Raw genomic sequence first — 19299 nt, 5'->3', positions numbered from 1 at the left:
ATGGAGGCTTGCTGAATTAATAATTGGAAGTTGCAAATTTACTATATGCTGTATTTATGGCCCTAATCTCGATGATGCTGAAGTGTTCAACACTATGAATGCAGAGCTAGCTACGTGGACACAACCAATAATAATATGTGGGGACTTAAATATTCATTTGTCAGCTGATTGGAATATTAAATCAGAGATGAGATATACGGGCCGTAAGATTAGAACATAGAGCACTCAGAGATTTGGTGTTAAATAATGGGCTAACTGATGTTTGGAACAAATTTCATTATAAAGATCCAGGATATACTTTTTTCTCCATTCCTCATCGGAAATTCGTCCGCCTAGATAATTTTTTTGTATCCTCTTTGTTTTTGGAGAAAATCCGTATCGAAATATTACCTCAAGTTATCTCAGATCATAACCCTATGATTGCTGAGATTCAGTTTCCCACTGATTGTCAAAATCCAACTAGAACCTGGTCATTTCAGAGAAATCTGCTATTAGATGAAGACTATCTCCAATTTATGGTTACAATTATTAAAGACTATTTTTTAATAAATAATGATACTGCCTCTCCACAAGTAGTGTGGGACTCTTTTAAATCCATTGTACGGGGAGAGACAATCAGCTTTGCAAATTATAAGAGGAAAAAAATTCAAACAGAATTTAAGGAAAGGCTAAATAAGATTAGGATAGCCGAGATGGACTTATCCACTGCATGCAAAAATAATGTAGGAATAGAGGATGCACAACTACGCCTAGTTACTGAACGCTCTGGTCTGCGTATCCATATTGCTGATGAAGTAGCAGCAAAATTCAAGCAACATAAAACTGAACGCTATGAATATAGCGAACGTACCGGAAAAATCTTAGCCCAGCGCCTGCGACAAAAATCCTCCACTAACGAAATAGTGCGTTAAAGATATGAATGGTGTTTTTCACGAACGTAGGGAAGAAATATTAGAGGCATTTCATGATTTTTATAGGACATTGTATAATGACCTCAGTAATTAAGTTAAGACTCTTAATCCTGCAGATTATCTTCAAAGTGCTAACCAACTTTCATTGTGTTCAGAAGAGATAGACTTATTTATAAGGCCAATAAGCTGGGATGAGATTGAGAAAGCCATTTTGAGTCTTGCGGCAGGTAAAGCGATGGGGCCCGACCAGATACCTCTTGAATTTTATCAGACATTTAGACACATGCTGAAACCAGAGCTGTTAAAAATTTTCAATATAGCGTTTCAAGGTAAATCTCCTGACTCTTGGTCTACTGCCACTATAGTTGTCTTTGTAAAAAAGAATAAGGACCCAAAAGAATTAGGGTCCTATCGCCCTATTTCTCTTATCACCGCAGATAGTAAGATTTATTCTAAAATCCTTGCAAATAGATTAAATGACGTAATGGCTGGCTTGGTCTCTCATATTCAACATGGTTTCATTAGACATAGGGATACTACAGATCATGTCAAACGCGTTATTACATTATTGGATTGGGCTCAAGCGAAGGAATCCCCAGTTGGGGTGATTCTACTCGATGCTGAAAAAGCGTTTGACAGGGTAGACTGGGGATTCCTTTGGACTGTACTAGAATGGAAGGGCTTCCCGTCACAATTTATTAAAGCTGTACAAGCACTTTATTCTAATCCCAAGGGTGTAATAAGACTAGGCACTGATACCTCTAGATCTTTTTCAATCACTAGGGGGACCAGGCAAGGTTGCCCCTGTTCCCCGCTTCTATTTGCTCTCTATTTAGAACCCTATTTGAACAGATTAATTATGGAACCCGGCATCCCACCAGTCCAACTTCATGAGGTTGACCACAAAGTTTTAGCGTACGCAGACGATGTGGCCATTGTAACTTCTGATGCTTCTACTGCGCTACCTAAAATAATTGAAGTAGCTCGAGAATATGGTAAATTCTCCGGATACAAACTTAATATTTCAAAAACCCAGATCATACATTCTGAAACTGGTACACCCACTGATATCCCATTAAATTCTACTGGCACATATCTTGGTGTAATTATTTCTCCTAAAATTGATGACATTGTCGGATTAAATTTGGATCCTTTATTCATATCTACTAATAGAACTTTAGAAAGGATAAACAATTTACACTTATCTTTATATGGACGAACCAATGTCATCAAGATTATGATCTTCCCAAAATTTCTTTATTTTTTTCGAACTATTCCCTTATTTTTTTCAATGTCTCTTTTTAACAAAATAGACAGGATGTTGTCCAGATTTTTGTGGGGGTACCGCCGCTGAAGAAGATCTTTAAAGTGGTGTACTCTTCCGCAAGAACGTGCTGGGTTGGGATTTCCGAACTTCAGAATGTATTATTGGGCTATCACTCTTAAAGCAATCAGGGTTCTACTATTCCATGACCATGTTACCGAAACCTCTATGGCACCCTCCATCTTTGAAATGCTAATGGGCGATCATGTGCGTCAATGCTTACTGAAGTTCATGGAACCCAGCTATTACAAAAAAACAACATTTAAGGTCTTTTTTTCTGCCTTTTTAGTTTGGAGACAAATCAATAAAACTCTACGGATAACTCCAAAGTTTAATTTTTATACACCTATCTTTGGTAATATTTCATTATCGGGGATTTTTCAAGATATGGCTATATATCGATGGCATATGAGACAGATCCACTCAATTGGGCAACTGTATCAAAATGGGGTTTTTATGTCCTTTTCTGAACTTCAAGAAACATTTGGCCTTTCCAGGAATGAATTTTTTAAATATTTACAGATCCGTAGTTTTTGGGAGAAAAAAAAATCTGTTATATAGTGATGCTATGGAGACTATCGATATTCTAGAGAGCTGTAGGAAGAATAACCGCATTGGCACGATTTACCAATTAATGGTTAATAGGCTGCATGATGATCTTGACCAGCAAGCCCAGAAATGGCAAAGAAAATTGTGAGATGAGTAATAAAGCACTAATTAATAGCTCTCTTAAAAGTCAACATTATATGTCTACTTTAGATCTCTACTACACACCTGCTAAGTTGGCCAAATGGAAAGCCAGGAAAGGTATTAATTGTAGTCGCTGTGGAACCCTAGCAGCGGACTCATGTCATATGTTTTACAGTTGCCTTAAATTGGCGTTATATATAGATAAGATTGAAAAGTTTCTGACTAACTTGCTCAATGTCAATATTAAGCTTTGTCCTTCTGTGATTATATTTGGTATTTATTTTCCTTCTGAAAGTTTATCTGTTGATCAAGAATACTTTGTTTATTGGAATGTCTGTATATCGTTTTTGTATTACTTCTAGATGGCTGGATATAGATCCACCAACATTTGAACAATGGCTGGGAAAGTTGCTAAATGTTTATAGAATGGACAAAGCAGTTTATAAATTGAAGGGACAGAAAAAGAAGATTTTTGCTCGGAAGTTATGGTCCCCTATTGACAATTGGATCTAAAATTTAATAACTACTGTATTTGCAAAGATTTATTTTATATTTCATATGTTTCTCCTTTTTTTTCTTTTTTTCTTCATTATGCCAGTAATGTATAAGAAACTATGTGAACGACTGTCGCTGATTAGATGCTGCTTCGTCCTTGTATGTTTTATGCCTCTGCCACAAAAAAAATAAAAATATATTAAAAAAAAAAAAAAAAAGAAGTCCTTGCACATAAATACATTCCAATAAAAGCAGGGAGAAAGAAAACCTTTGAAAACTGCTTTATTATACAGTAGAAAAGGTAATCCTGCAAGGAAAGTGAAAGCATTGTCAGCACATAGGCTGCATTGTAGAAGAAACCATAGAGTAGAAAGCTGAAAAGCTAATGCATATAAACAGTAACAGAAAACTGGCACCGTGCCTTTAAGGCAGCCATGACCCCTAGCTCCCATCATGCCTCAGGGGTGACAGTTCGGTCGGTTGTTCTTTGCGGATAACCGCAGACCATTTTAGAAACAGATATATATTTCACATGACTACTTGCCCGGGGAGGTGGGTGGGTAGCTTATGACTTTGATGAGGATACCCCTGGAAGAGAACTAGGATTACAGGTAAGTAACTAATCCTTCTCTTCCAGGTGATCCTCATCAATAGTCATAAGCACATGAAAAGAATAAGCAAGCCCATCCCCTCATCCTGCGGGCAAGTAGACCGAGAACTATTCAGACATAAGAAACCGCTATTAGGGGAACACAGACTCCAAAATTATCAACACGAACAGATTCCGCAAGGAAGCTTGGCCCACTTGGGTATCTGCTCTGGAGTCTGAATCTAGGCAGTAATGCCTGGTAAACGTGTGAACCGATTTCCAAGTTGCTGCTTTGCAAATCTCGGCCATCGGTACATTATGCAAGAAAGCTACTGTTGCCACTTTGTCCCTAGTTGAGTGAGCCTGCGGGGAAGCGAGCAAAGGTTTATTTGCCAACTGGTAAGATAACTTTATACAAGAGACTATCCAGCTTGAGATGGTTCGTTTAGAAGCACCAAAACCTGTTCTAACAGAACCATAGCTCACAAAAAATTGGTCAGACTTTCTCATAGATTTAGTGGCTTCCAAGTAAAACTTGAGAACCCTCTTGAGGTCCAGCAAATGCAGAGCCCTTAACTCTGGTGTCGTAGGATTTGGAAAGAAAGAGGGCAAAGAAATCGTCTGATTTACATGGAACTCAGACACAACCTTTGGAAGAAAGGAAGGATGGATTTGCATAACCACTATTATGGTGGAAGACTGTATAGGGCTCTTTAGAAGATAACGCCTGAATTCCACTAACTCTGTGCGCAGAAGTGATTGCCACCAGAAACACCACTTTCCACGAAAGGTGTTGCAGAGATGCTTTATGAATGGGCTCAAAGGGGAAGCCCATCAACTTGGGCAATACCAGGTTCAACTCCCAAGGAGGAGAAGGAGGTCTCACAGAAGGGTAAACTTTCTTTAGCTCCTGTAGGAAGTCCTTAACCACCTGAAAAAAGGAAGGTTGGTTAGGAGACTTACGATAAGCCGTAATGGCTGTCAAATGTAACTTTATAGAATAGTATTTCAATCCAGACTTGGCCAAATAGAGTAAGTATGGTAGGAGGACCTCCTCTTGACCATTAACTGGATGCCAACCTTTCTGTACACACCACAAATAAAACCTCTTCCATTTCATAGAGTATGAGGTTCTTGTGGAAGGTCTCTTCGACTCCCGTAGAATGTCCATGCAGTCCGAAGGAAGGTTTAGATGTCCATACTGCAGGACTTCAGGAGCCATGCTGTCAGGCTGAGAAAGGGAAGGCTAGGATGGAAGATATCCCCCCTCATCTTTGTAAGAAGGTCCGGCCTGAATGGAAGCCTCCGATGCGGGCGAATTGACAGCTGCAACAGATCTGGATACCACCACTTGCAAGGCCAGTCCGGTGCTATTAGTAACATTTTCGTCCTGGATCTCAGGTGCTTTGCCACTACCTTCGGAATGAGAGGGAGGGGTGGAAAGGCATATGCAAACGTCCCTGACCAGTTTATCAAAAGTGCATTCCCCCTCGTTCCTGGTCAGTAAAACCTGGATGCGAAGGTGCAGCATTTTTTGTTGTCTTCGTCTGCAAAGAGGTTGATGCAGGGATGACCCCACTGCTGAAAAATGTCTGCTACTACGTCGTTGTTGAGCACCCAGTCTTCTTGCTCTTGGAAGTGACAACTGAGAGAGTCTGCTCGAACGTTCTGCTCTCCCGGCAGATGGACTGCCGTGATCGATAGGTTCCTGGCTAGCCGCCAGTGCAAAATCGCTTTGGCTTCGAGAGACAGAGGACGAGAACGTGTTCCACCTTGTTTGTCTAAATAGTACATGGTGGTTGTGTTGTCCGTTTGAATCAATATTGATTCAGACTGTATGGCAGGTTGAAAAGCCTTGAGAGCCAAGTGGACTGCCCGCAGCTCGAGCATGTTGATATGATAAGTCTGCTCGTTGGGGGGTCCATCTTCCCAGAGTTTGAAGGGGACCTAGATGTGCAACCCAGCCCTTAAGAGAAGCGTCTGTAATCAGGGATTGCATAGGCTGAGGCTGATGAAACGGAACTCCCACCATGAGATTCTGTGGCTGCATCCACCAGAGGATGGATTTCTTCGCAATGGGGGATAGTAGAATCCAGTTGTTCCACTGACCGGAGGACTGATTCCATTTGTCTTCCAGGTCCTGCTGAAGTGGCCTCATCCTCATCCTGGCGTTGGGTATGAGGAAAATGCAGGAGGCCATGGAGCCCAGCAGAGAAGCCACTTGTCTTACTGATGGCGGAGGAGATTGAAGAATGATGTTGCCTTTGACTTTCATTGAGGACAGTCTTTCCACCGAAGCAAACACTTTTCCTAGGGCGGAGTGGATAGTGGCCCCCAGATAGTGGATCGACTGGGTCGGTTGAAGGACTGATTTGTCCAGATTGACATGCAGCCCCAAACGTTGAAGTAGGTTCAGACACATGAGAAGGTGTTCTTGTACTAAAAGAGGAGATGATTCCTTTAGCAGCCAATCGTCCAGGCATGGGTAGACGTGTAGGCCTTACGAATGTAAGAAGGCCGCTACTACTGCCATGCATTTCGTGAATACTCTTGGAGCTGACTTTAGGCCGTAGGGTAAGACCTTGAACTGATAATGATCCTTCCCTACTGTGAAACGTAGGAACTTGCGATGTTGTGCTGTGATTGGAATGTGGAAGTATGCATCCTGAAAGTCCACTGAGCAGCCTCTCTCTAAGTGTGGAAAACTTTGGTGAAGAGATAGCATCTGAAATTTTTCTTTTTTGATGCATTTGTTCAGAAAAGGCAGATCTAAAATGGGTCTGAACTTGTTCGGTTGGTCTTTTTTCCAGACAAGGAAGTATCTGTGATAGATTCCTTTCCCTCTCTGCATTGGTGTGACCTTTTCTATTGCTTGTTTTTTGAGAAGGGTCGACACCTCCTGACGCAGGAGGTCCAAATGATGCGGTTTGGATTTTACCGGAGGAGAGTCTTTTGGAGCCTTGCAAAAACGTAGCGCATATCGATTGTCTAGTATATTTCGCAACCATTGATCTTTCGTTATTCTGCGCCACTCTTGAGCATAGTGTGTTATACTTCCTTCCACTGCAGTGCGCAACGGTGCTGGAGGAAAAAATTATTAATTGCTTCCTCCGGTCTTGGATGTGGAGGAGGATTGCTACTAGTGTCCTCCTCTCCCCCTGGAGGAGCGTCGGCCTTGATATTGGGATTTTCCCTGCTTGTTTTGTGACCATTGAGGGGTTTGAACCCTCTGTTGGTTACCTTTGCGATTGTACGGCCTGTAACGCTTCCTGAATTCTCTCTCTCAAGGCCCACTGCCTTCAAAGTGTCCAATTCAGCCTTTTTCCTTCCCATCTCCTCGTCTGTATGGGACCCAGAGAGGTACCCGAGAACGGAAGATTCAGAATGCGCTGTTGCACATCAGACTTTAATGCAGTGAGGCGAAACTAAGAGGAACGGTGTGCGCAAACGCCATGCGCATATGAATGAGCTGCCAGAGATACACCATCAGCTACCAGCGCACCTTCTTGGAGGATTTCTGAGAAGTCCTGCTGGTCTTCCTCCTGGAGTCTCTCTTTAAAACGATCCAAAGAGTCCACAGAGATCTGTTGTATCGTCCCAACAGGGCTGCAGCATTGGAAACCTGTAGAGTGGAAGCAGCTGAACCACAGGCCTTCCTCCCCCAAGAGTCTTGAGCTTTACGTTCCTTATCAGGTGGAACAGAGGAAAAAGATGCCACTGAATGAGTTTTCTTCGCTGCTGCGATTATAACGGAGTCAGGAGGAGGATCAGATCTCAGAAACAGAGGATCCGATGCCGCAGGCTTGTACTTCTTTAAGATCCGTGCAGGAGCAGCTTTTGCTGAAGCCGGAGTTAGAAACACATCCATCACAGGTTCGATAACTCCCTGTACCAAGGGGAGCAACGTTAGACACCGATCTTTGATGCAGTGTTTCAAAGATAATGGACATGGTTGTTTGAGTAGTGGCCATGGTAATGCCCAACTTCTGTGACCCTCTGGTCAACACGTGTTCACATCGTCAATGGGTGACACTCTGCTGGGTTGGCTATCCGTGAGTGTGGGAGAGTAATCCCTTTTAGAGGAGTGTGTTGATGATGACGACCAAGATGGTGTACGTCGCCTTTTACGATGGCCACATGCAGACCTTCGATCAGGGGATCTGCCCCGGTGCTCTCTGGTGCGAGTGTTAGGGGACTTGTCCACTTCCTGCACCAGGCACTGCAAAGGAGACCTATGCAAGGGGCTTGAGTATTCAGCTGCCCTTTGTGTAGCACCTGCTGATGATGGCTTCCACAGATGTAGAGGTTGCATCCACCTGGGAGAGAGATGCACCGAAGGGGATCTCTGCCTCCTCCGAGACCTTCTTGCAGGTGAACCTGCAGGTTCTTTGGAATGCCTGAATGCACTGCGATATGAAGCAATCATCTGTGGGGAACTTCTGATAGAATGTGAAGAGGCCCCATGGGTTCTTGAGCGCGATCTTCGTCGCGAAGAGCGATGAGACGTCACTGGCGACTTCCTTGACGTAGATCTGCTCTGCGTCACCATAATGGGAGAGACTCTGGATCCTGAATGTCTCCGACGCCGATCTTGAATGCCTCGACGTTGAGTGGAGTGATGCCGAATCCCTGGAGCCTCTAGATCTTGCTCTTGAGGGAGAGCGTGCCTGTGATCCTGCGACGACGGAGATCTCGGCTTCGACGGAGATCTCGACTGAGATCTCAGCGGCGACGGAGATCGACGGAGATCTCCACTTCGACGTCGACCGCCGGTGACTCTACGTCGACGGAGCATGTCGACGTCGAGTGCCGCCTCATCGGCGGAGACTTCTCTCAACGTTGTGAGAGCCCGCACCAACGGAGATCGTTGCCTCGGCGCCGATCACCGCCTGGTTGAGGACGGCAGAGGTATCGACGTACCAGTGATCCTCGACGGCGACCGGTCTTCTCTCGACCGCAAGCTCGCCGTCAATAGTCTTTTCGTCGGCGTTTTCGACTCTGAAGAAGGGATTCGAGGCGCCGAGCCCGACGCCGATGGAGAGCACACTGGAATCTTACTTGTGGATGCTCTCTCCTGCAGTGGTGACCTGCCTCTGGAGGAAGATCTTCTCTCTGCCAGCCTATAGAGGCGAATCCTCTCTCTGTCCTTCAAAGTTCTTTTGGACAGGAGCTGGCAATGTTGGCAGGCGTGAGGACTATGATCAGAAGGCAAACATAAAATACAGACTGAGTGAGAGTCTGTTTTTGCCTTCTTTTTGCCACAGGAGGGGCAAGGGTCGAAAAGGGAAGACCTTTTTGAGTGGAAATAAATTTCCAAACCCTTCAAAAACAGTTGAAAAGTACTTCAACACTGAAAAAATGTCGAAGTAAAAGATTTTCACCTCAAAAAGAGTAATAATTTCTGACAAAAATCAGAAAGAAGCAGAGCTGTAGAGACCAGGGTCCTGTCAGAAGGAGCCGGAAAGAACCAACCTGTCACCCCTGAGGCATGATGGGAGCTAGAGGTCATGGCGGCCTTAAAGGCACGGCGCCAGTTTTCTGTTACTGTTTATGTGGGTTAGCTTTTCAGCTTTCTGCTCTATGGTTTCTTCTACAATGCAGCCTATGTGCTGACAATGCTTTCACTTTCCTTGCAGGATTACTTTTTTTTACTGTATAATAAAGCAGCAGTTTTCAAAGGTTTTCCTTCTCCCTGCTTTTATTGGAATGTATTTATGTGCAAGGACTTCTATTGCAGCATTGTTCAGCTTTTCCAGAGAGGACTGCTTTGTATGGATTTATGTATGTATATATACGAATATGTAGAGCTATATATATATATATATATATATATATATATATATATATATATATATATATATATATATATATATATATATATATATATATATATATATATGTGATATATGCACCTGTGCCCTCACCACTGTGCACCCAGCTAGAGGGGTGGCTGATCTATGTCAGGGCAGTGGGTTGTAGACATGGCACACAGGGATGTGTGCCAGGTCGACTTCACTTTGTTCTACACCAAAACATGTAGCCTGCAAAGGCAGTGTGCGAGTGTAAAGGTAGAGGTCCTCTAAGGGTGGTGCAATAAGTGCAGCAGCCCTTAGAGGCCTTCCCTGGCAACAGTGACCTTGGTACAATTTACAAGGGGCTGACCTGTAGTCAGAGAGTGCCAACTAGGTTTTGTTTTCAATGCAGTTTTAGGGAGAGAACATAGGCCCTGGGTACCTATTTAGCAGGAGCCCAGGTCACACTCAGTCAAAGTATATGAGCAGTTTAGCAAAAAGTGGGGGCAACCATGCAAAAAGAGGACGCTTTCTTACATCCACCACCTCTCAGCTACGCTGACCAACGATATGTGAGAGTACCATATATTCAAAACATATCCATACTTTTAGTTAAATCCCTCTGATGGCACCCATCATTCAAATGATGAACACATTTGTACACAATAAAAACCACAAACACAAATACAAATACAACCTCACAAACAAACCAGACTCCAGAGTAATCCTTGATGCAACAGCAGCAAAATACTAGACTCAGGATGCAATGCAAAAGCGCACTAATGGGGTAATGCACATTATATAAACATGAGTGACATAACATACATACACACTTTTCATACTCTAATTTACTTACATAGGCACACCCACAGACAATTAAAATGCATTAAATGTGCTGCCTGGGAATACCTTATCTTCAGAAGGGCAAAGATAGAGACATTGGAATGTAGCAGTTAAGTTTTTTATGAATCTTGGCCCAAATACATCCTTTTCAGGTCCAAACTGATGCCGAGACTGTCGAACAATAGAGTCAACTACATATAGTCCTGGTACTTTGTATTCTGGCTTGCACTACAAAAAGAAACAAATACAGAAATTATACTTTCAATTCAATTTCAATACTTCTTTACTCTTCCAAACACTGATGCCTTACTTTTCCTTATGCAACAAAATCATATTTTGGTGTGCAAGGGAAATGAAGTGCGTTAATTCGAAGTTCTCTTTATAACCCAACATGATTACCACTTATGGAACCCACAATGAAAACAAACATTAGGTGCAGCCTAAAATCACAACCATATTTGAATTTGGATTTTTATAATTTGAAAAATTAAGCTGCCAAATATGCCGATTTGAATATTAACAGAATATATTTTGCATGATAAGTTTTTGTGTTGATTTTTGACAAGTACAATAAAACAATTAGTAGAGTACAATTCAGTGGCACATAGTCAAATTAAGAGGACAAATTGCTTTCTCAGAACTTTTCTCTTAAGATCTCAAAAGCACAGCTGGACAAAATAAACCAGTCCAAATCAAGTGACATGCACAAGTTTAAGTCTTTGTTCAGATTCATCAAGGAAAGAAAGAATATTTGAGTGGGGCGGGATAGAGGATGTCTGACCACATTACCGAGGAGCATTAAATGAGGCACTGCAGATGTGTGTAATACTACTGAGCATCATAGCTGGTGATGAGTGTGACTTCGCAACTCGGCAAGAACAGTTTTAGAGTGAGCAGACTAACAATGGCAGCTGTAATACCAATTGGTGATTCATGAAAGGAAGGAAGCCTGAGCCAGCTTACTGACCACTCAAGGGACTGTGGTTAGGCTAAGGATGGATTATGGACATGTGGTCGGCCGAACAAGTTGAAACCCCTACTAGGCTTTCATAAATGGGATATGATTAAGATCTCAGATCTTGCTAACATACGGGGATGCAATACACTAAAATCCTTTATGCAACTTCAGCAAGACTCTGAACTGATATACAAGGTTTTCACATTTACAATTTAGGCATGTGATAGATAACTAAACATATAAAAGACGGCACGATGAGCTCTAATCACAGTTAGAGCACGACTGCTTGCCAATGCTTTATGTAAAAAAAAAAAAACACAAACAAATCTCGCTATTATATTGAAAGCTGATTAACACCACCATGTCACATTGGATGTTGCCAGAATTTGTGGTGGTGCTGAGCTTGACAATTTAACGACTGAGGAATGGGATTCGAATATGGACCCATAAATGCCTGCTGAAAAATGTATGTATAAACGAAATGGTGTGGGATTTGAAAACGTTTGAGGGCTCTGAATTAAATACTATGGATTGCCTTAGGTGTGCGATAGTTTTTTTTTTCCTTACTCCATTCCCCACGCCCCATTTGTGCTGGGGGTGGGAAGTCCTCTTCCTTCTTTCTGTAGGCTAACTCCTGCATGATTGAGTGCCACAGGAGTTCGAAGTAGGTATACACACTGCCTATTATGCTGAATTTACAGCAATGTTCCTCAGGAACTGCTTAACTATAAAGCTAAAATGTTTGATGCTCTTGACTCACTAATTGTTTTTTTGGCATCTGTTTCAAGTTTTAAAAAGCCATTGACATGTTTACTGTTCATAAATAACCAGTCCTGTGGCCAGACACATGACCTTATTATACATCTGTTCAGAGTTAAAGAGTCTAGAAAAAGATAATTAGTGTATTGATCTGTAGCTAGTAGCAGATGTCAGCAACAGGAATGCTCTGGGGAAAGAGGAGAGGTGACTGAAGAAATGTAAATAGCGGTATACTCCGGATTTACATGACAATCCGAGATAACTTTTGGGAGAAAGACTGCATAATTTTGAAGTCCACCTTCAGATCCTGGATGTTACTAACCATGCAAATGCAATAGCTACAATGGCCTAAAGCAGCGTTTCCCAAACTGTGGTCCGCGGACCTCCAGGGGTCCCCGACACATTCCCAGGGGGTTCAGGCAGCAGTTTTAAAAGCTCTGCAAAGTATCTTGTATAATTAGCAGTTTTCAAAGAGCAATAAAAGTGTCAAGATGACGCCAGTGATTAATGTCCCTGCTGGAGAGAGATGAGAGTTTTGTCCAGTGGCAGCTTTGAGTTATCTAATGTAGCACAGAGGGTTGATATGCCTACTGCAAAGAACGTGTACCATGCATTTTAAAAAACAATATTTTATATGCATAGGTCAGTGGGTTACTGCTTTTGTCACAAAGATTCTTTTGTTACTGTGCAGTTCATAAGTGGAAAATGTAATCAAGCACAGTGACCTATAAACTGTTATTAAACAGCTACATGCAAACTGCAAGGTACAGGTTAGTGACATGTTTTTCCAAGTCTTTTATTATCCTGATGCTGCTAAAAAGGTTTATTTGGCTAGAAATACATTTTTATTGTTAAAGTCAATGCTAACCACTGTCTTATGTTCTGAATCCTGAGCTTCTGCTTCTCCAGACAAGCACTCATTAAAAATGCCTACCAGTATGAATGACATGTGAATTCTACACCTTGTGGTCCCCTTTTCTATTCACTGATTTACAGGTATGATTCACTGTCTCTATATGTGTGTGATGTAAAGTGCTCTGACATCCTACAATAGTATGAGAGATGCTATAAAAATGAACTACACCTGACAGCGGGGCAATGGAGAGATGAGAAGCACTGTTGGAGAGTGATAGTGGGGGAATCATTGAAGAACCCCCAGAAAGATTGTCATATTCTGGTGCATAGTCAGGTCTTCATTTACTATTCTTTAAAAGCTAATACAATTCAATATATAATGATAAATGTGTTGTAGACTGCACCACTGTTTGCTTAATTTTTTTTGGGGGGGGGAGCTTCCTAATGTCCCCTTTGTAGTAGTCAGTCTCACACATTGCACTTGGGGTGCACCTTCTGGGGACTGGTCTGAAATTATTTGCCGGGGCTGCTTTCGATTTCCAGTACGGCTCTGGCAGGAGTAGGAGCCTCGTACTGCGAAATAAAACCAACCATTGAAAAGTTAGTCACTGAGATGCAGCACCAACCTTCCCAATAACTTTTTTTGTTGCTTGCAAATTCTTTCAATATAAAATACAACAAAAATGGCGGAGAGTGTCATTAGTCTCCTTGGCTTAAAGAACACTCCGCCACTTCAGAAACGCAGCGCTGCACCATATTTACAGGAATATGGTGCAGCCCTGAGTTTCCCCTGCGCTGGCGCTACACTTAACAGGGGAAAATTGTTTATCTACACAGGAAGGTCCCCCTTTCTGCACATAAACAATCTTGAAATGTTGTTTTGTCACTTCTATGTATGCTGCTTAATGCAGCACACATGGAAGTTACAGAATGTCTTTTTTTTTTTTTAAAGATTGTTGATGTGCAGGAAGGGTCACCTTCCTGAACATAAGCAATCCAAGGCGTTTTGCAAAAACGAGGAGAAATAAAGCATTTCTCCTTGTTTTGCCAAGTTAAGACCAGGTTTTCCCTGCGGGACTATTCACTAGATTAGGACTATACACAGAGATCCCCCTACTACAGAAATATCCTGATCTATGAATGAGTGCTCAAATAATTATCATGGTACTAGTCCCTTTGCATCTCAAGTACTCACACAGTTTGATCTTTTTTGACACGATGAATTTGTATCTTTTGATGTTTTTGTTGGATCAATGGGGATATTTTCCAAAAATAAAAGTGTAACAAGTGAACTAATGATGCAATAGGACTATAAACAAGTGCAGATACATTTTCACTTCACGTTATGCACTTCACTACTGAACATAAATGACCCATAACCCACTACCATGCAATAAAAAAAAAATTGTAATAACGCTCATGCGATCTTTGCCTCATTCATCTGCACCCTGCAAGTCAGAACAAGTCAGAACAAAAACGCCACTGCCACCACGCATTCCACCAAAATACTTCATGCAGGCCAGAGTACAATTCAACATTATTTCAACCAAGCATCCCATAAGCTATAAATCCACTAATACGATTCAGTGTCTGGTCACTCTTATGAAGCACTATGCAAAAATGAAAATACAAAATGTAATACAATTGTCCATTTTGGATTAACACTAAAGTGATTATTCAAGGCTGCTTGCCGGATTCAATTTTAAGAATTTTGAAATGAATCAATAAAAATAGTCTCTGAAAATGTGATTTTTTTAATGGCATGATTAAAGAGATGAAATACAGACTTTGGTATCAAGTTCGAGTAAAATTATTCAGTATTCAAAAAATTCAGCAAAGGCCAGTGGTAACTAGAGTGCAGGATTTGCTGGAAAAGCTTTTTCATATCTTGTATTCAAGTGTCATCTACTATAAAAATCATAACTGCTGCTTCTCCATCCAATCGAAATACAAAATCACTCCCAGACTCAAAAGGGTAAACTGTGCTTAACATGCATTTCAAGTGGATGTTAATTTGGTTAATTACATCAATTTTTGTAGCAACTCTTTTAAACACTCCTATTATAAATGCAATAGAGGAAATTTGCAAAGTGCTTGGAATTCCCATGAGGAGAACTGCAGCATTCTGACCACTGAGGCAAGATATACATATGATCATAATTACCTTTTTGATGAACTTTTCCACAATTTGGACGACATGCTTGTAAAGCTATAGAAAGTTTTAAAAAAAATACAAAGGGGAAATATTTAAAAATATGGTCACTAAAAATATAACAATTCTCCATTACTATTTGAAATTCATATTACTCAGTCACAATAAATTATTTTTCTTACCTGCAATTGTGGTACGTTTACATTCAACCTTGGTAGCCTATGCTGCAGCCCCGACCATAACATACAGGTCCTAGTATTATTCCCTCCTTGTCCCAACTGAGCCACGAACACCACTGGGTGGTTGTTAAAAGGAAGTGGCCATCTGGCCAGAAGGCCTAATCCGTTTCCATCCCACTTCTTGGCACATCCTGTATCCCTCTCCACACCCACAAAAGACACATACAAAAGGAAAGATATTGTAATCCTGGGACTATGATGATGGCTGAGAACCCTGTTGTGGCCAATACTAAATAGCCTATAGCAAATGTAGGCAACGTTCTAATGGCTAGGTCAGCCACACCTATTTGTAAGCATGGAATATGAGGGGCAGGCCAGGACTCGGACAGCATTCGAAAGGCAGAGGAGACCGCAAGAAGAAAGACGTGACCGCTGGAGGAATCCTAGAAGCGATAGACAGACTGGATTGACGGAGATAGAGATCGAACAACGCAATCAGAGAGTAGTGCGCTGTAGGAAGCAGACTCTTTAATTAGTATGCCAAAAAGCATACAACAGGACAGGGGCATGCTTTAAGAATCCGAAGATGCTCTATAAGCGGTAGTGTAGTCGAGCAGGCTTAGGCTTATCAGACGGAAGAGTTAGGCATTTGTTGCATACATAGAGTCAATATATGATACATCCTCAAGAAGGAGATCCACACTAATTTAGAACAAACATTTGCAATGCAATAGGCCTCGCATTTACGCAAGTTTGAGCTCTTGGCATTGTAAATGACAATACCATTTATTTATGTTTTGGTTTTTAAAACAAATAAAAAGCAGTGTCATTTACAATGCCAATAGCGTAAATGCGTAAATGTGAGACGTATTGCATTGCAAATGATTATTTCTTGTCCAACCTCCACATCTCAGGCAAAGCTACGTCTGGAATTCTGCTTGACCAAACAGCAATTTTTGCAATAATCATGTATTATCGGCTTTTGGCATGAATGCAAGATTGCAAAACCTGGCTCACTAAATAACTGTTATGTCTCTAGCTTGAGAAAAGCAGATCAAAAAGATTCCGATCACTCTGTCAAGCTTCACCGAGAGCTAAAGAATTTAAACGTGCAAAAAGCCTGGGAAACCAACTCTTTACAGCAACTGTTCAAAGTAATACTAAGTTATGAAACTTTTGCTATTTCATTTAAACCAGACTTAAAGTTAGTCAAATCGCTGAAACACATCTGCATATTACTATCTCCCAAAAAACACAATGCAGACTTACCTGGCAGAAAGCTCTTCAATGAAACCTAAAAAAAACGTTATGCAAGACTTTGTTCAATTTGACACTGGAGAGATACGTCAATATTGGAAATATCAAAGCTCATCAGCTGCCTGAAGGCTACGTGCTCAATAGAAGGAATCTTTAGCTAACATTCGATGCTGTTATTGTCTTCTTGCAGAAAGAACAAGCATTTACAATACAATGGTTTTGCCTTTGTTAAAGTTTGAGCTTTTGGTATTGCTTTTGACAAATGGTCTTTTCTAACTTCTTTGAATTATGTGTAAAACGTGACTGGGAATAGGAATCGCTTGTACCGAAGCACCTCCGTGGCCCTCTGCAGTATGAACATATTCGGCATTGGATATATTGTATTATATAGTCTGCCGTCATCCCTGAAGATGCTAGGGACATTATAAGTGCCCGCAGTTTATTTTTGGTTCCTGTCTGCATTAGATGTGGCGAGTATCACCGTCCTGGAACTACACTCCTTTTTTCGGGGGGGGGGGGGTGTTGGAATGTCCCCCCCCTCCTCCCCCGGCCTCATCCAACGCCCTCCTTCTCCTTTCCCTGGGGGTAGGCGCGTTCCCGAGACCTCATTTTGTTTGCTTTAGATACTTGCCAAAGTGCCACCATTGCCTACGTTACGTTTCTTCTTGTGCTTGAGTGTCTGCCATTTATTGCAGTATTATACCTCTACTTGTACTTTGTACGCCTTTGTAACTTGAACACGTCACTTTTTCCTCCTGTAATGTACCGTTTGCTACCTCTTGTATTTTGTGTGCTCACAATTGTCACTTTTGCCTCATGTAACTTATCGTTTTCTTTCGTATTTTTTCTCTTGTAATTTTCTCCTCATGTATCATTACTCTTCCTATTGTGACGCGCTCCGACACCTTCGGGTAGCATCCGCGCTATATACCAAAAATATAGCTGAGAATTTTGTCCACTTTTAGCTGCATCAACAGAAGACACACAAGTTCATCTACTTGATTTTAATGCATGGGGCTATAAAAAAAAGTCCAACAAAAAAATGGGTAACAAAATCAGCCCCTCTTCGGGCATAATGTTAGTTATGTCCAAGCCCACAGAAAGATTCTTACTTATTGTAAAATTATAGCAGTCACAAGCACCCCGGATAGACCGCAATACTTGCCCAGTCCCTGCATTTGACTGCACAAAATACCACATTTGTCGTCATCCTCAGACCAAGACATATTGGCTAAGCATTCCCCTTCCAACTAAAAAAGAAATGAGTGCCTCAGTGAAAAATAAGTAACGAGTCTTCAATACTTGAAATGTAGCTGCATTTGGGATCAAACCCACCTCTCTGCAGAAATCCCAATAGGATAAACGCCGTAGGTAGAAAAGAAGGTTTACTTTTGCAAAAACACTCTCTCAAGAAGTGCAGCAATATTACAAATGTGTGCATCACACTTTTCAGGGCAGCTCGGTGTCAAACAAGAGTGATTACCAAGCTTAAAGGGTTGGCAATCATAAAACATGAACAAATAAAACATGAACAGAGTCACACTCACTGCTCCTCATATTTACACTCACTCTACCTCAGAATCACACTCTTCAGAGTCACACTCACTGTCCCTCAGATTTACTCTCATTGCCCCAAAAATTCACATTCACTGCCCATCAGATTCACACTCACCGTCCCTCAGATTTACACTCACTGCTCCTAAGAGTGACACTCACTCCACCTCAGGGTCACACTCACTGCCCATCAAATTCACATTCAGTGCGATTAAGAGTCACACTCACTGGACCTCAGAGTCACACTCACCACCCCTCAGATTCACACTCACTGCTCCCAAGAGTGACACTCACTTCACCTCAGGTTCACACATTAGACAAATGCATGCAAGCAATGCAACCTTGGAGGGTTCACTCATTGCACATTACACTCTCTCCACCTGACCGATGTCTGTACTCACTGCATCTCAGATTCTCAGAATGGTAGCCACACAACCTGCATTTTGTACTGCGAAGCCAAAAACTCTAACACCGGCTAGATCTAGGGTGTGAGGTACCACACGTCTGGAGTAAACACTAGAACTGACGGGAGTCCCAACCACCACACGCATAGAGGAAGCAACAAGAGAGGGAGTCCCAGCCACCTCACCGATTGAGGAAACCCAAGGGGAGCACCGGCAACCACAAGAAACCAAAGGAAGGAGGGTAGCTCGAGCCATTACATAGAGGAAACCACAGGAGATGTGGGGGGAGGAGGAACAGTCCCAGCCATCACTCACATTGATAAAACCACAGGAGAGAGGGGAGTCCAAGACCCCACAAGCATGGAGGAAACCACAGGAGAGGGAAGCTCCAGCCACCATGGGCATGGAGGAAACAGAGAAGAGAGAGAGGGTCCGAACCACCAGGGAATGGAGGAAACCCCATGAGGGACAGGCCGAGCTACCACACGCATGGGGGGAACGATAACAGACTAGGCTGGGAGGGAGGGGGGATGGGGG

General features: G+C 42.1%; 1 protein-coding gene across 1 annotated transcript in view; it reads right to left on the bottom strand.

The window, feature by feature from the left end:
• Positions 1–19299, bottom strand: part of SCAF4 (SR-related CTD associated factor 4) — a 915362-nt gene that overhangs the window by 777314 nt on the left and 118749 nt on the right. The window contains exons 3-4 of the mRNA XM_086934003.1: positions 15381–15425; positions 10711–10872 (exon numbers count right to left, since the gene is read on the bottom strand). Of these exons, the coding sequence (XP_086790129.1) occupies positions 10711–10872; positions 15381–15425 (207 nt within the window). The remainder of the gene's footprint in view (positions 1–10710; positions 10873–15380; positions 15426–19299) is intronic.

This window comes from Lissotriton vulgaris, chromosome 8 (assembly GCF_964263255.1).
Source record: "Lissotriton vulgaris chromosome 8, aLisVul1.2, whole genome shotgun sequence".
Classification (NCBI taxonomy): Eukaryota; Metazoa; Chordata; class Amphibia; order Caudata; family Salamandridae; genus Lissotriton; species Lissotriton vulgaris.
The sequence above is the reverse complement of the archived record's forward strand: the minus strand, read 5'-3'. Positions and strand labels throughout refer to the sequence as shown.